At 42.4% G+C, this 17,235-nt stretch overlaps 1 protein-coding gene across 1 annotated transcript in view; it reads right to left on the bottom strand.

The window, feature by feature from the left end:
* Positions 1 to 4,504: 4,504 nt before the first annotated feature.
* LOC126204039 (phospholipase A2-like) overlaps positions 4,505 to 17,235 on the bottom strand; it is a gene marked incomplete at its 5' end in the record, with an annotated part of 42,537 nt that continues 29,806 nt past the window's right edge. Inside the window, one exon of the mRNA XM_049938464.1 lies at positions 4,505 to 4,589. Coding sequence (XP_049794421.1) covers positions 4,505 to 4,589 — 85 coding nt within the window. The remainder of the gene's footprint in view (positions 4,590 to 17,235) is intronic.

The following is a 17,235-nucleotide window of genomic DNA, read 5'->3' as shown; positions in this document are numbered from 1 at the left end:
GCAGGAGGGCTGTAAAATTACCTAAATCTTACTATGATAATCACTGTGTATACATACGGCATTTCCAGAACTATAGGACCACCCCCAGGCCATTACCAGCACCTAACATGCTTTTAGATGTAGAGATATTGACGTTGATATTAATAACTGAATATGTCTGGTTGGTATGCGTGGCTGTTACGTTGTTATTTTTGTGATTTCCTATGTATTCATAGGTCTTTTATAGATTTAGCCTCAGATAACTGAACTTGACCACCCCATTGTAAATATCTGAAGATGGCAATAGTGTAGCGGCAGCCGCCGCGCAAAGAGGACGCGGAGCGGAGCAGCAGCAGCACTTGTGTAATGGACTGCAAATTAATTTAGCCTTTGTTTTTTCTCACGTTCTTCTGCAGATAAGTACGTACGCAGAGCAGAGCAGCAGCAGCACTTGTGTAATGGACTGCAAATTAATTTAGCCTTTGTTTTTTCTCACGTTCTTCTGCAGATAAGTACGTATGTGGAGCGGAGGAGCAGCAGCACTTGTGTAATGGACTGCAAATTAATTTAGCCTTTGTTTTTTCTCACGTTCTTCTGCAGATAAGTACGTACGTGGAGCGGAGCAGCAGCAGCACTTGTGTAATGGACTGTAAATTAATTTAGCCTTTGTTTTTTCTCACGTTCTTCTGCAGATAAGTACGTACGCGGAGCGGAGCAGCAGCAGCACTTGTGTAATGGACTGCAAATTAATTTAGCCTTTGTTTTTTCTCACGTTCTTCTGCAGATAAGTACGTACGCAGAGCGGAGCAGCAGCAGCACTTGTGTAATGGACTGCAAATTAATTTAGCCTTTGTTTTTTCTCACGTTCTTCTGCAGATAAGTACGTACGCGGAGCGGAGCAGCATCAGCACTTGTGTAATGGACTGCAAATTAATTTAGCCTTTGTTTTTTCTCACGTTCTTCTGCAGATAAGTACTTACGTTATTGTTGCGTAAGTCTTCTGATTATCCTTGTGTAGGGCGCCTTCCTAGCGTATATTTTCCCAACGCCAGAAACTGCGTCACGCCGCATAGTTTTAATTTTGTGCTAGCAGACAGCACACAGTTTAGATCAGTGCATTCTAGTTTGAATATTTGTCTCGACTTGTCTCGTGCAGTAATTGTTCGACGGGGGGGGGGGGGGGGACGGAGGTTCTAATAACAGGTATCGGTAAATAAATCAACTTCAGTAGAGAAATTTATTTCTGTTTAATAGCTAACGGTCTCAGAGTACCGTGAGAAATCTGCACAGCAACTATTACTGTTACTTTATTATCCGTCATTATATTTTCAAACTGAGTAGCGCCATTTGAGACCTTATATCTATTTTATACACAGTACGATATGGCTAGGGAATGTGCTTGTGAGCGGATACAAAGAGCGTTAGCTGCTGTTCGTAAACAGCTGGACGTTGCTTTGGCTTCCGTCGACAATCTGCTAGCTAATGCTCAATGTTGCCGTGACGTCGGGGTGCCAGACCTGCGACACCATCGGTGCCACTGGAATACCCTGGAGACTCGGACGTCGCTGCGGCTTCTAATAAGCAACATTTGACCGGTCCGTCCTCCTTCCAGAGTCGGTGGCAGACAGTGGTGGGTTCGCGTGTCACTGGGCGGAATGCGAAAGAGGGAGCAGGCCGTGCGGGCGGCTCCCTACGTCTTACTAACAGGTACGAGGTGCTAACCAGTGTTGATGATTGAGCCAGCACGGGATGCCTCTCCTGTTGGGACAGCGGTCAGATCCCCTCAAGCAGATAACAGACAAGGTGGAAAAGAATTCCAGTGTGCATTCGGTATGTTTGGAAGGAGGTCTCATCCATGATGTGGAGGAGACCCTCCCGGCGGCTATCGAGCGCACTGAGCGCAACGGGCTGCACGTAGTGGCACTTGTCAGCACGAATGACGCTTGCCGCTTGGGTTCTCAGGCCATCCTCGGCTCCTTTCGGCGGCACGTACACGAGAATCGCCATAACTGAGGCTCTGACGCACTTTCGACTTTCGCGGCGACCCATAATGACGCCATTCGTTGGATTGGCGTTTCAGTTTTGGCTCATAATATGTGGCCCATGTCGCATCCAGTGTTACGATACGGCGTAAGAAAGCCTCTCCTTCGCGCTCATAGCGCTCCAAGTGCGTCTGAGCAGCGTCGTAACGCATCCATTTCTGCATTTCTGTCAAGTCATACGGAACCCACCGTGAAGCAATTTTTCGAATGCTCAGGCGTTCCTTCAGGATGCGAAGCACAGTCGTATGCGCTAATCCAGTTTCGTGGGAGAGCTCACGAATAGTATGCGGTCGATAACTGTCCACTAACGCGGCAACAGCATGCACGTTTCCTGCAGAAACACTAGGTCGATCTGCCAGATGCATGTCTGCCACAGTTTGCCGACCTTCGTTGACGGCTTTTACCCAACGTGCCACTGTTCTGTACGGCAATGCCGATTCCACGCAGGCCTCTCGAAGACCTCGATGACACTGTCGTGCTGTACGACCTCTGGCACATTCAGTCTTGATCCAACTCCGTTGTTCCTGTTTCGAAAACTTAGTGACAGCGTTACGTTAGACCGCTCGCTCACAAGTGACTGTGTGTCCCTCGATTGTGCGCATGCCGGTGACGTGGGACGGGTGGGTCCATTTGCTCAGAGGTACGGTATGTATGTCAACAACGTGTGCTATCAACGACAATAGTAGATTCCATTGCATAGTGTCTCCTCAGCTGTGTTGCCACTATTTAAATTCCAAGCTACGTATTTAGAGACTGGCCCTTCTTAATGAACCCCACGGCTGGTGCTGGAAGTGCTACCCGGTGGCGTTGACGCAGCACTGTGCTGGATCTATGAAACAAATGAGACGCACGTAGCGGCTCTGTCTGAGGAATAGCAGCAGCAGCGTTTTCCATGTCCTGCAGTAGCTCTTCCAGTGTGTGATATTTATTTGAGTACACTGACTCTTCTATTTGCCCCACAGACTAAAATTACAGCGAGAGAGATCAGGAGATCGAGGTGGCCGGGAGACTGCACTGCCCCTCGTCATTGTCCCTCATTGTCCTTTCCTGACAGAACACCTTATCGTTCACTCGTGACGAGGTTGTCAAGTCGGTGAGTGCTGTCGTTCCATCTTACTGAAAATATCCGTACAGCCGTTCAAGTTCCATGAATTGATCCATCTATTGACTAAACAGTTTCTGTACGTCCATCTTTCCACAGATGGTTGCGGGGCATCGGCTGTTCAGCACAGAAGTCACGTCAAACAGCCTTCACCAGTCTGTTTCCAAATTGTTATTTTATTGAGATGCCAATTACGGCGATATGTTACGCCATATTCAGGCCCCCTGGACGTATAAGAAGACTCGCACCTGTGTCCAGTCAAAATAAGAGCAGCATTTCTGTGATCGCTGTCTCAGAAATCTACGGATAGCAGTCACGAATAATAACGTCATTTTTTCAAGTAAAGTTAAACTGCGGAAAATTATTTTTCTACTCGCGTATGAGACATATGAACAGAACCAATAACAGATGGTATTTTTAAACAATATTCACTTGAAATGAGAATTATGCCTAGCTTCATTGCTTCTGTGCTTGCAGTGCAAACGGCAGGCACGAACTGGAAAATAAATTCGGCAACTGCTTATGCTGCAAGTTCGCACACATATTCTCTTGCTTTCAAATCAATTGCAAAATGCCTTCACGGAACATGCTGGCTAAGAGTTCAGCTTGGTACTGCAGGGGCGCTAAATAACGTGTCATAGCCTCTTTCGTAGACAGGATGTTTGAGCAGTCTGTTATACTGTAGACAAGCGTGTAGTGGAGATGGCAAGATCTCGCCACTTAAACGATTCTTAATGCGTGATGACAATCGCATGACCATCTCTAATGTCCTCGATGTCGACGGGACGTTAGACCCGAATCTTCCCCTAATCACACGAGTCCTAGATTAGATTAGAGTTTCTCAATCTGAGGCCAGAATTGTCTAAGGTGGATCCTCAGTATCGCAGAGACTATGTCGGTTCCGCAGGCATATCCCACCGAGCATGACGATCACAGTGTTTGACGTCACGCCGCCCCCGCAGAGACATACGGGACGATGGACCGTCTGCTGTGAGCTACACACCTCCAGTATGAATGTGGGGCCTTACTTAGTAAGCCTTTTATAACGGGACCTTATGGACAGAAACATAGCGCACAGGCTTCAGCAACGGAAGAGAGACGCGCCACTAACTTCAGACCGAGTGCCTTCCCATGTCCTTTGGCTATTTGTGTACAACGGCAACCCGCAGACAGAATTACTTCTCTAACAAGCACAGTAGACAAAAAGTACGTCACCCACAGACAGGGGACATCGTCGTAATATCTTTAATATCGCCTCTATCATTGATAACAGTTTTATTTCGGAGGAAGTGTGTCCACGAAGTGTATGTATATGTAGAAAAGGTACAGGAAAAAGAAACTCAGAAAACAGATATTTTGGTAATGATTTTATTACCCATCTTCAGTACAAAGGTACATCGAACCATTGATACTTAGGCATCGCAGACTCGTCCAGTTGATATTCCAGACACCTGGAACGGATTATTCTAGAAACACAGAAAAAGGTGTATTAGATTAAATTAAAATAATATCAGCTCCTAACGTTTCAGATTACAAGAACAAAGATCATTCCAAAAAACTGTTTTACACATTTAACATAAAATATTACAGTGTTGTCTAATATTGCATCAAAAGGCATACAAAGAAATATCAATGTACAGTTTTTAGAGTCCATTTTGTCACATTCTCAATAAAAAGAATCAGTGGTAAGATTAACTTCTTGAATTGTATACCTATCTTTATATGGATTCTTCTTTCAAATTTATAGGGGAAGAGGAGTTACAATCGAGTAGCTGAGCAGAAATCTAGATAGCAATGACAATTTTCGCTGTTGAGATCTCAAATTTATTTCGGTGAAAGATAACCTAGGCAAGAACAACATACATGAAACACGAGGGCATGTTTTTCATGATTAAAATTTAATATAACTCAGCACTGTGCAGTGTGTGGCTATTCCCCATACCTTGGAGCAAAAGCAGATATCCTGAGGGCCACAAACGGGCAATGCTACATTTCCCGTCTGATGAATGCGACACACCGATACTAACGTAAGTCATCTTAAATCCACCCTGTACTCTGCTCATGGTCCTACTTCTCACACTTTAAATGCTTTAGCCAATCATTCGATTTTCTTATTAATCAGCAGGTCTCTTTACAAAGAAGACAAGGCGTTTCATTCTCGTCTTCAGAAGATATGTTTGCCTGTCACGACTTCAGACTCTTCTCGCTCTTTTTCGTGGTCTACAACCGGAGTCCTTCAACAACTTTCTAACCTGCTGGGAAGATCCTTATGTTGCACCAAGTTCATTTTTGTAGGGAGACTCCGTGATCACAGTACATTTTCCTCACCACCTGGATGATGATGGCATCTCGTAATGAAGAACTAGCGTTACACTCTGCGGTGATACAGTGAATGAAGACCGTCAGCATACCAGTCAATGGACCAGGAACAAATAACTGACTCTGTTGTGTTCTGGGAATGTGGCATCATTCTTTCTGTTGTAGCTGACGATGCAAATTTCTCTTCGTCAAACGCTTTTGCATTAAGAGGGAAGGCACCCGTCTTTATAAACCCAGATCGGTAATTTTGCATTGTTGCTGTTCTAGCACATGCAAGTCCGAACAACTGAGATATTTGGTTCTGGTTGGCCACTCTTCCCGGATGGATGTTAAGCCACGTCTTAATTTCCTGGCCATATCTATATCTACATCTAAGTGATAACTCAGCTATTCACAATCAAGTGCCTGGCAGAGGGTTTAACGAACCACCTTCAAGCTGTCTCTCTACCATTCCACTCTCGAACGGTGCTCTGAGAAAACGAGCACTTACATTTTTCTGTGCCAACCCTGATTTCTCTTATTTCATCGTGATGATCATTTCTTCCTATGTAGGTGGGTGCCAACAGAATATTTCCCACGGAAGAGAAAACTGGTAATAGAATTTCATGAGAAGATTCCATCGCGACGAAAAACACCTATGTTTTAATGATTGACACTCCAATTCACGTATCATGTCTGTCACACTATCTCCCCTATTTCGACATAATACAGAACGAGCTGCCCTTCTTTGTACTTTTTCGATGTCATCTGTCAGTCCTACCTGATGCGGATTCCACACCGCACTGACTACTCCAGAGTAGGGCAGTCTCTTCATTAGATCTGCTACACTTTCTAAGTGTTCTGCCAGTGAATCGAAGTCTTTGGTTTGCTCTACCCACAACATTGTCTATGTGAACGTTCCAATTTAGGTTAAATGGTTCAAATGGCTCTGAGCACTATGGGACTCAACTGCTGTGGTCATTAGTCCCCTAGAACTTAGAACTACTTAAACCTAACTAACCTAAGGACATCACACACATCCATGCCCGGGGCAGGATTCGAACCTGCGACCGTAGCAGTCGCACGGTTCCTGACTGCGCGCCTAGAACCGCGAGACCACCGCGGCCGGCCAATATAGGTTATATGTAATTGTAATCCCTAAGTATTTAGTTGAATTTACAGCCTTCAGATTTGTGTTACTTATCGCGTAATCGAAATTTAGCGGATTTCTTTTAGCATTCACATAACTTCACACTTTTATTTATTCAGGATCAATTGCCACTATTCGCATCACACAGATATCTTTTCTAAATCATTTTGCAATTCGTTTTGGTCATCTGATGACTTTACAAGACGGTAAATGACAGCATCATCTGCAAAATATCTAAGACGGCTACTCAGAATGTCTCCTATGTCGTTATTATAGATCAGGAACAACACTTCCTTGGGGAACACTGGATATTAATTCTGATTTACTCAATGACTTTCACTCTATTACTGCGAACTGTGACCTTTATGATAGGAAATCACGAATCCAGTCGCACGACTGTGGCGATATTCCATTGGCACGCAGTTTGGTTAGAAGATGCATGTCAGGAACGGTGTCGAAAGCCTTCTGGAAATCTAAAAATATGGAATCAATTTGATATCCCCTGTCGATAGCACTCATTACTTCACGAGTATATAGAACTAGTTGTGTTTCACAAGAACGATATTTTCTGAATCCGTGCTATGTGTCAATAAATCGCTTTCTTCGAGGAAATTTATGTTCGAACGCAGTGTATGTTCCAGAATCCTACTGCAAATCGACGGTAGTGATATGGGCCTGTAATTCAGCGGATTACTCCTACTCGCCTTTTTGGGTATTGGTGTGACTTGAGCAATTTTCCAGTCTTTAGGGACGGAACTTTCTGTGAGCGAGCGGTTGTATATAATTGCTAAATATGGAGCTGTTGCATCTGCATACTCTGAAAGGAACCTGACTGGTATACCATCTGGACCGGAAGCCTTGCCCTTATTAACTGACTTAAGCTGCTTTGCTACACCGAGGATATCTACTTCTACGTATATTTCTCATCTTGACAGTTGTTCTTGATTGAAATTGAGGAATATTTACTTCGTCTTCTTTGGTGAAGGAGTTTCGGAAAACCGTGTTTAATACCTCTGCTTTAGTAGCACTATCATGAGTGACTTCACCGTTGTTATCGCACAGTGAAGGTATTGATTGTGTCTTGCCACTGATGTGCTTTGTGTATGACCAGAACCTCTTTGGGTTTTCTGCCACGTTCCGAGACAGTGTTTCGTTGTGGAAATTATTAACAGCATCTCGCATTGAAGTACGCGCTATATTTCGAACTTCTGCAAAACTTCGGAAATCTTGGAGATTTTGTGTTCTTTTAAATCTGGAGTGCAATTTTCGTTGCTTGTATAACAGCGATCTAACCCGTTTTGTGTACCATGGGGGATCAGTACCATCACTTATTAATTTATGTGATGTATATCTCTCACTTGCCGTCGATGCTATCCCTTTTGAAATCACTCCACACCTTTTCTACGCTTATATGATCAGATCGTAAGGAGTGAAGACTGTCTCTTAAAAAGGCCTTAAGAGCATTTTTATCAGTTTTTTTAATATGTATACTTTGCTTTTCTTTTTGATGGTTCTAGGTGTTACGGTATTCAGCGTAGCAGCAACTGCCTTGTGGTCTCTAATCCCTGTGTTCGTCATGATACTCCCTATTCGTCCAGGATTATTTGTTGCTAAAAGGTCAAGTATGCTTTCTCAACCTTTTATGCTTCGAGTGGGCTCGTGAAGTAATTGTTCAAAATAATTTTCTGAGGAAGCATTCTGTACAATTTTGGATGATGTTTTATGCCCGCCGCCGATTTTAAACGTATAATTTTTGCAGCATATCGAGGGTAGATTGAAATCACCACCGACTATAATTGTATGATTGGGGTACGTATTAGAAATCAGACTCAAGTTTTCTTTGAACTGCTCAGCAACTATACTTCTGAGTCGGGGAGTCGTTAAAAAGATCAACTTAATAGTTTAGTCCGATTGTCAACTATAACCTCTACCCATACTGTTTCGCAGGAACTATCTACTTCAATTTCACTACATCGTAAACTACTTCGGACAGCAATAAATACTCTACCATCAATTGTATTTAATCTATCCTTTCTGAACAATGTTAGTTCGTCAGAAAAAAATTGTGCTGAGCTTATTTCCGACTTTTACCAGCTTTCTGTATCTATAATTATTTGAGCTTCAGTGTTTTCTATTAGGGCTTGTACTTCTGGTTCTTTCCCAACACAGTTACGAGAATTTACAACTACAACACCGATAGTTTCTAAAACTACCTTACTGTGTTCTATCTGCCCCCTTTTAGACGGACGCCCTATCTGTAGTTGTCTGAGACCCTCTAACCTAAAAAAACCGCCCAGTCCCTTCCACACAGCCCTCGGTACCCATGTAGCAGCTTCCTGAGTGTAGTGGACTCCTGACCTATTAAGCGGAACCGGGAAACCCACCACCCGATGGCGCAAGTCAAGGAAACTCGGCCTACACGGCCACCCGCCAGAGTCTCTGATTCAGACCTTCCACTCGGCTCTGCACCAAAGAACCACAGTCAGTTCTGTCGACTATGCTGCAGATGATGAGCTCCGCCTCAATGTCGCTAGCAAGACTGGCAGTTTTTACCATTTCCGTAAGCCGCCCGAAACCAGAGAGAATCTCCTCCGATCCAAAGCGACACACGTCATTGGTGCCGGCATGAGCCACCACCTGCAGCTGGCAGTACGCTGTACTCTTCATGGCATCCGGAAGGACCCTTTCCACATCTGGAATGACACACCCTGGTATGCACACGGAGTGCACACAGGCTTCCTTCCCCTCCTTGGCAGCCATGTTCCTAAGGGGTCCCATAGCCCGCCTAACGTTGGAGCTCCCAGCAAACCCACCCTCTATGAATCTCCAGACCCTGCGGGCCGAGAAGCTTCCTCTGGAACAGGGTGGACGACTGCATCCGGCTCAGAGGCTTCGTCAGCCACAGATAACGCCCGAAACCTGTTCATCAAACGAACTGCGGAGGCCCTACGTTCGGCCCCTCGGAAACACTTTCGCAGCCTGACAAACTTTGGAATGACCTCGCATTCGATAAAGCGCTTAATGGCTTCATTTCAAACGTAAACATACTTCTTCAATAAGAGATAATTAATCAAACTATTGGTGACAACAATAACCTGAAAATTGGCGCAAAATAACTGTAAATTTTGTATGTAATTATTTAATAGCAGTTATTAAAACGTAAGTAGCGTACAGTTAAAAGGGTATATTTCTTAGGTAAAGCTACCTAAGAAATGCAGCTTTACTGTATGATTAAATGATGATGGCGTCCTCTTGGGTAAAATATTCCGGAGGTAAAATAGTCCCCCATTCGGATCTCCGGGCGGGGACTACTCAAGAGGACGTCGTTATCAGGAGAAAGAAAACTGGCATTCTACGGATCGGAGCGTGGAATGTCAGATCCCTTAATCGGGCAGGTAGGTTAGAAAATTTAAAAAGGGAAATGGATAGGTTAAAGTTAGATATAGTGGGAATTAGTGAAGTTCGGTGGTAGGAGGAACAAGACTTTTGGTCAGGTGATTACAGGGTTATAAATACAAAATCAAATAGGGGTAATGCAGGAGTAAGTTTAATAATGAATAAAAAAATAGGAGTGCGGGTTAGCTACTACAAACAGCATAGTGAACGCATTATTGTGGCCAAGATAGACACAAAGCCCATGCCTACTACAGTAGTACAAGTTTATATGCCAACTAGCTCTGCAGATGATGAAGAAATGGATGAAATGTATGACGAGATAAAAGAAATTATTCATGTAGTGAAGGGAGACGAAAATTTAATAGTCATGGGTGACTGGAATTCGTCAGTAGGAAAAGGGAGAGAAGGAAACATAGTAGGAGAATATGGATTGGGGGGAAGAAATGAAAGAGGAAGCCGCCTTGTAGAATTTTGCGCAGAGCATAACTTAATCATAGCTAACACTTGGTTCAAGAATCATAAAAGAAGGTTGTATACCTGGAAGAATCCTGGAGATACTAATAGGTATCAGATAGATTATATAATGGTAAGACAGAGATTTAGGAACCAGGTTTTAAATTGTAAGACATTTCCAGGGGCAGATGTGGATTCTGACCACAATCTATTGGTTATGAACTGCAGATTGAAACTGAAGGAACTGCAAAAAGGTGGGAATTTAAGGAGATGGGACCTGGATAAACTAAAAGAACCAGAGGTTGTAGAGAGTTTCAGGGAGAGCATAAGGGAACAATTGGCAGGAATGGGGGAAAGAAATACAGTAGAAGAAGAATGGGTAGCTCTGAGGGATGAAGTAGTGAAGGGAGCAGAGGATCAAGTAGGTAAAAAGACGAGGGCTAATAGAAATCCTTGGGTAACAGAAGAAATATTGAATTTAATTGATGAAAGGAGAAAATATAAAAATGCAGTAAATGAAGCAGGCAAAAAGGAATACAAACGTCTCAAAAATGAGATCGACAGGAAGTGCAAAATGGCTAAGCAGGGATGGCTAGAGGACAAATGTAAGGATGTAGAGGCTTGTCTCACTAGGGGTAAGATAGATACTGCCTACAGGAAAATTAAAGAGACCTTTGGACAGAAGAGAACCACTTGTATGAATATCAAGAGCTCGGATGGTCAGATGGCAACCCAGTTCTAAGCAAAAAAGGGAAGGCAGAAAGGTCGAAGAAGTATATAGAGGGTTTATACAAGGGCGATGTACTTGAGGACAGTATTATGGAAATGGAAGAGGATGTAGATGAAGATGAAATGGGAGATAAGATACTGCGTGAAGAGTTTGACAGAGCACTGAAAGAACTGAGTCGAAACAAGGCCCCGGGAGTAGACAACATTCCATTACAACTACTGATGGCCTTGGGAGAGCCAGTCATGACAAAACTCTACCATCTGGTGAGCAAGATGTATGAGACGGGCGAAATACCCACAGACTTCAAGAAGAATATAATAATTCAAATCCCAAAGAAAGCAGGTGTTGACTGATGTGAAAATTACCGAACTATCAGTTTAATAAGTCACAGCTGCAAAATACTAACGCCAATTCTTTACAGACGAATGGAAATACTGGTAGAAGCGGACCTCGGGGAAGATCAGTTTGGATTCCGTAGAAATGTTGGAACACGTGAGGCAATACTAACCTTACGACTTATCTTAGAAGAAAGATTAAGAAAAGGCAAACCTACGTTTCTAGCATTTGTAGACTTAGAGAAAGCTTTTGACAACGTTAACTGGAATACTCTCTTTCAAATTCTTAAGGTGGCAGGTGTAAAATAAAGGGAGCGAAAGGCTATTTACAATTTGTACAGAAACCAGATGGCAGTTATAAGAGTCGAGGGAGATGAAAGGGAAGCAGTGGTTGGGAAGGGTGTGAGACAGGGTTGTAGCCTCTCCCCGATGTTATTCAATCTGTATATTGAGCAAGCAGTAAAGGAAACAAAAGAAAAATTCGGAGTAGGTATTAAAATTCATGGAGAAGAAGAAAAAACTTTGAGGTTCGCCGATGACATTGTAATTCTGTCAGAGACAGCAAAGGACTTGGAAGAGCAGTTGAACGGAATGGACAGTGTCTTGAAAGGAGGATATAAGATGAACATCAACAAAAGCAAAACGAGGATAATGGAATGTAGTCAAATTAAATCGGGTGATGCTGAGGAGATTAGATTAGGAAATGAGACACTTAAAGTAGTAAAGGAGTTTTGCTATTTAGGGAGTAAAATAACTGATGATGGTCGAAATAGAGAGGATATAAAATGTAGACTGTCAATGGCAAGGAAAGCGTTTATGAAGAAGAGAAATTTGTTAACATCGAGTATAGATTTAAGTGTCAGGAAGTCGTTTCTGAAAGTATTTGTATGGAGTGTAGCCATGTATGGAAGTGAAACATGGACGATAACCAGTTTGGACAAGAAGAGAATAGAAGCTTTCGAAATGTGGTGCTACAGAAGAATGCTGAAGATAAGGTGGGTAGATCACGTAACTAATGAGGAGGTATTGAATAGGATTGGGGAGAAGAGAAGTTTGTGGCACAACTTGAATAGAAGAAGGAATCGGTTGGTATGACATGTTTTGAGGCATCAAGGGATCACAAATTTAGCATTGGAGGGCAGCGTGGAGGGTAAAAATCGTAGAGGGAGACCAAGAGATCAATACACTAAGCAGATTCAGAAGGATGTAGGTTGCAATAGGTACTGGGAGATGAAGAAGCTTGCACAGGATAGAGTAGCATGGAGAGCTGCATCATACCAGTCTCAGGACTGAAGACCACAACAACAAGAACATTTCTTAGGTCACACATGTAAGTTAACTTTAACGAAACCATGCAGTAATATCAGGTAGTACTCCAACTGCACCTTATCTGTAAAATTCCTTGCGTGTAAGACAAAGATGAAGAATCGTTTAACACGACATATGTTCCCAAAGATTCTTAAAAGTATTGTTCATTGTGTTCCTAGTTTCGTCTTGTAATATGACGGTATAAGTTCCGTACTGAACACAAAATATCACAAAGTAAGATTCACAACGATAAAAATCTAACAAACTGATTTGCTCAACAACAACCCTTTGACACTACCAAGCCTTATGGTCGTACTGAAGTTGCCGGCTGTCTTTATGGTGTAACGGCCAAAAGGCTATGTTACCAACTCGTAAAGAGAGATATGGCGGTTCCCTGTTCTACTCCCTTACCCGATTCCACCTTAACTTCCACTATGAGAAATGTTTGCTACAAGTAGCGACTACTGGACGTCGAAAAAGTTTCGTGACTGGATGAATAAAATTATAGGAAAAAGTTAAAATGGTGATTTCAATGCTTCAGGTTTTCCACCTAGTCTCCCCACACTTGAATACAAAGAGATGAACGTTCATACAACCCCACAAAATTGTCGTGTCGGTTGTTCTTCAACTACTCCGCTACATTGGCTAAAATATCCGTTATGTCGTCAAAGCGTTGACCTTCCACGGGAAATTTCTGCACTCCGTCGTTTTGTGTTAAGTTCATATTTATAACACCAAGTCTCACACGTCCAGTACTTAGTATTGCCTGCTCAAAACTGATTGATCCAGTTCCCGTCTCTTTTTTACAGTATTGTTCGTTCATGTCGCCACCGCAGTGAAAGCGCTGACTAATAACACCAGTCTCCGAACTTTTTGGCTGGACGGTGCAGTACTACTAGCGTTTCGGTCGGAGGTATTTACCCTCTGAGCTCTATAAATGCGTTTATGCACATAAGTCTCTTTCCTGCTACCATGCTACCATTACACTGAAAGCAGTTGGCTGGTATTTAAGCTCATACGAAATTTAAAGCGTTTAAGAACATTCTGTGGTTTCTGTTATTTGTTGTGCGGTGCCACAGTTTCTACAGAATGGCGCTGCTGATAAGTGAAAATCCTCTTTAAATTTTTTCAGTGTAAGGATAATGAAGATCATAATGATCCAGGACTTAATCCTAAACTAAACCAATCCGTGTTTTAACTATGTGGTGCTGAATAACACTGTGGTATTATTCGTATATTCAAGATGCTCTTCGTTGGTGCTGCGCCAACATTAGCGTTCCACTGCTGCTTGATATTTTTGGTATCTACTGGAAGAGTCTGCAGTGGTGAAACGTCTCACTGGGTTACATATACACAAAATACATTTTTTGTCACGATTAAATGGATATTTATCAACAGTGTGTGGATCATAGTGAAATAAACCATCATACAAACACATGCTCTGTCACAGGTAAAAGTTGGCATGTTTAATTGTTGTTCGATCTCTAAAAAGTATTTGAGATGGATCTAGGTTATATTGCACTTTTGCTACAGAGAAAATTAGGAAGCCTGAGTGAGTCCACGTCGCAAAAGATTACTATTTCTCGACCGACACATGCTTCCACGGAGATGACAAGCGATTACGCTGGAAGGGGAAGTTGTAGACGGTACCCAGTATTTGGGTGGGAAATAGCGCAATCCATACCGTTTCAGCCGTGAATGTCCTGACTACATCAGTGCAAAAATTATATACCTCAGACCATTTTTGTTGAATGACGTTTTACTTCTGCACATTCTGTTTGAGACACTGACAAACTGAAATCTCGAGGTCTGTCATCTAGGATGTTTCTCAGGTGCCTTTTATGACAGCAGTACATAATATGAGTTTATAGTTGTTCTTTGGCTGCGAAGGAAATTTTATCGAATACCTGTGTCCCTGTCCAGATTTTCGTCTCTTTGGATAAGTTGCTGTGTTTTGTTCAGCTCCTGAAGACATGAGTAATTTGTCCACCAATAGTAATCAACATACACGTTTCTTCTGGACGAAGTTGATGTCATTGTCCCGAGGCAAAATACGAACAGACGTCATATAGGCTCTGAGCACTATGGGACTCAACTGCTGAGGTTATTAGTCCCCTAGAACTTAGAACTAGTTAAACCTAACTAACCTAAGGACATCACAAACATCCATGCCCGAGGCAGGATTCGAACCTGCGACCGTAGCGGTCTTGCGGTTCCAGACTGCAGCGCCTTTAACCGCACGGCCACTTCGGCCGGCACGTCATATAGGCTCTGTCCATTTTCTCTGAGACGTATTTCTTTCCTACTTGATACAGCATATATGTAATCCATTATCGGATATAGCAATACAATATAAATATGCAAAAGGATTTGGGATTATGCTCTCCGTGATGTCCGTAAGACAGAAAGTAAACGTTTTACTGAGAAATGAGACGCGTCATCTTCTATGTGCCCATCTAGTAATACTCCCATCTTCTCATTTGTCTTCTCCACATTTTCCTATCCTCACCAATTCTGTGGATTCTGGTACTCATTTGACTACTGTAATACTTTCAGAATAGGACACCTCAATAACTCCTTTCGCATAGAGGAATTTCTACCATAATTGATACACACATGGCTTGCTTCGTAGAAAAGAAATCCAAAATTGCTTTCATATTACAGAGAAATTTTCAGTCGTTTTACTATCTAACAGAAGATTAGTCACACAAGATAACGGTTTGTTCTGATCTCCGTGCCTTATTTTATCCTCATCCACACCATTATTTTCCTGCAAGAAATTATTATTTCATACAAATATTTATCAACAAACAAAAGTACAAATCCTAAACACCATTTAAATGATATTTGGCCTGTAAATTCATGAGCCTATACAGATCAAAATGATAGCCAAAATACCTCTGAGCGGATTGCGCAACCAAATGGTTCGCACAATTGAGGATGAAATACAGGTCTGCAGTGGTAATTAAACATTTGTACAATATGACAACTAAATGCTCTATGGCGTGAACCACGAAGATTGAATTTCCTGATGTGCATTTCAAAATGGTGGCCACTTGAAAACGTAGATACTGAAAATCGACCAATTTTGTTGGCTTTAAACGTAAATAAATAACGAACAATATGAAAAGTGTACTGTTTAGTGAGGTCTGTCTTATTAAATCCAAAACGGCATGCAGTTTTACAGGGTTCTGTTTTTTTAATCATTCTAAGCAGTTTAACAAACGTTGTCACGAGAAATATACCTTTTAAAGTTGTAAATAGCCTGTTCGTACATTGGCAGCGCTATAGACTGTATTAATATCACTGACGGCGCCCTACGACCTAAGTAAGAGACTCTGTGTTTGGACTGACTTGCAGTTAGCAGTTGGCGGTCAGCAGATAGCGAGCGGACGGTTCGGACGTGTGTCCTTCATGGAGATTTAGTGTTGGTAGCACATTCATTGTAAAATGATGATTGGTGTATTTGATAATGTTTGGGTAGTGGAATTATTGACGTTTATATAATTTTTGGAACTGGATGTTACATGACTAAGGTAAAATCAACTAAATACATTGTTTGTTCTTCAACCAAATCTTTCCTTTACTAACCATATGCCTACTAGTAGTTAGAGCCTATAGTAGTTAGAATCTTTTTATTTACCGGGCTGTATTGCTGATTGCTGTAACTGCTGTAGTTCGTGTTATGAAGATTTTCTGTGAGGTAAGTGACTTACGAAAAGCATGGGTTATTGTTAGGATTTATTCCAATTTCTTCCAGTTTTGGGTTAATTATTTGAAGTAATGTTATCATTTCAGAGCAGTCAGATTGCGTTGCGCTTGTATATTGTGGGTAATAAGTGAATAGGTTAAGTTTGAGTCGCCCTTGTGAGGGAAAATTCTGTAGGCCATTGATGCAATGATAAAAATAAGTAACTAGAGAGTAGGTTCAGTTGCATTCAGCAGTTTCAGTACAAACAAAGTAGTTTCAAAGTTTCGAATTCGATTTTACTCTTACCATTAATCTGCTGTTCCTGGCCAGCAGAGTAAATGATCATCTTCTTCGAAGACCTCATTTTCTAAGCCGCGAGTTGCTCTAGCTGCAATTCTAGGTTCGGGGCTTGTCTGGAGCGAGTGGCAGTACGAACCTTTCAGGCATTTCCCGGCCCTTTTTGTGGCGAATGAGGAAGACGTGGTGCCGATAACGACTCCCACGACTTTCATGTCAACCAGGATATCCTTAAATCCGTCGTTAAAATGACGCCCGCCTGATTGGTAGCAACTCTGACGACTTTTATACTCCAAGACATGTGTTTCGGATCATAAGTCCAAGATGAATTCAGTGCTTCCTTCTTGTTCTGGGCATCAGCCCAAGGCATCTCTACATCAGACTGTCGTCAGTCATATGTTTGTAAACGTCAGCAATAGCTTCAGTAACTTACCTCCTCAGTGATGGCTTATGA

Source organism: Schistocerca nitens, chromosome 9 (assembly GCF_023898315.1).
Source record: "Schistocerca nitens isolate TAMUIC-IGC-003100 chromosome 9, iqSchNite1.1, whole genome shotgun sequence".
In the NCBI taxonomy this organism is placed as follows: Eukaryota; Metazoa; Arthropoda; class Insecta; order Orthoptera; family Acrididae; genus Schistocerca; species Schistocerca nitens.
This window is presented reverse-complemented; position numbering and strand designations above follow the sequence as displayed.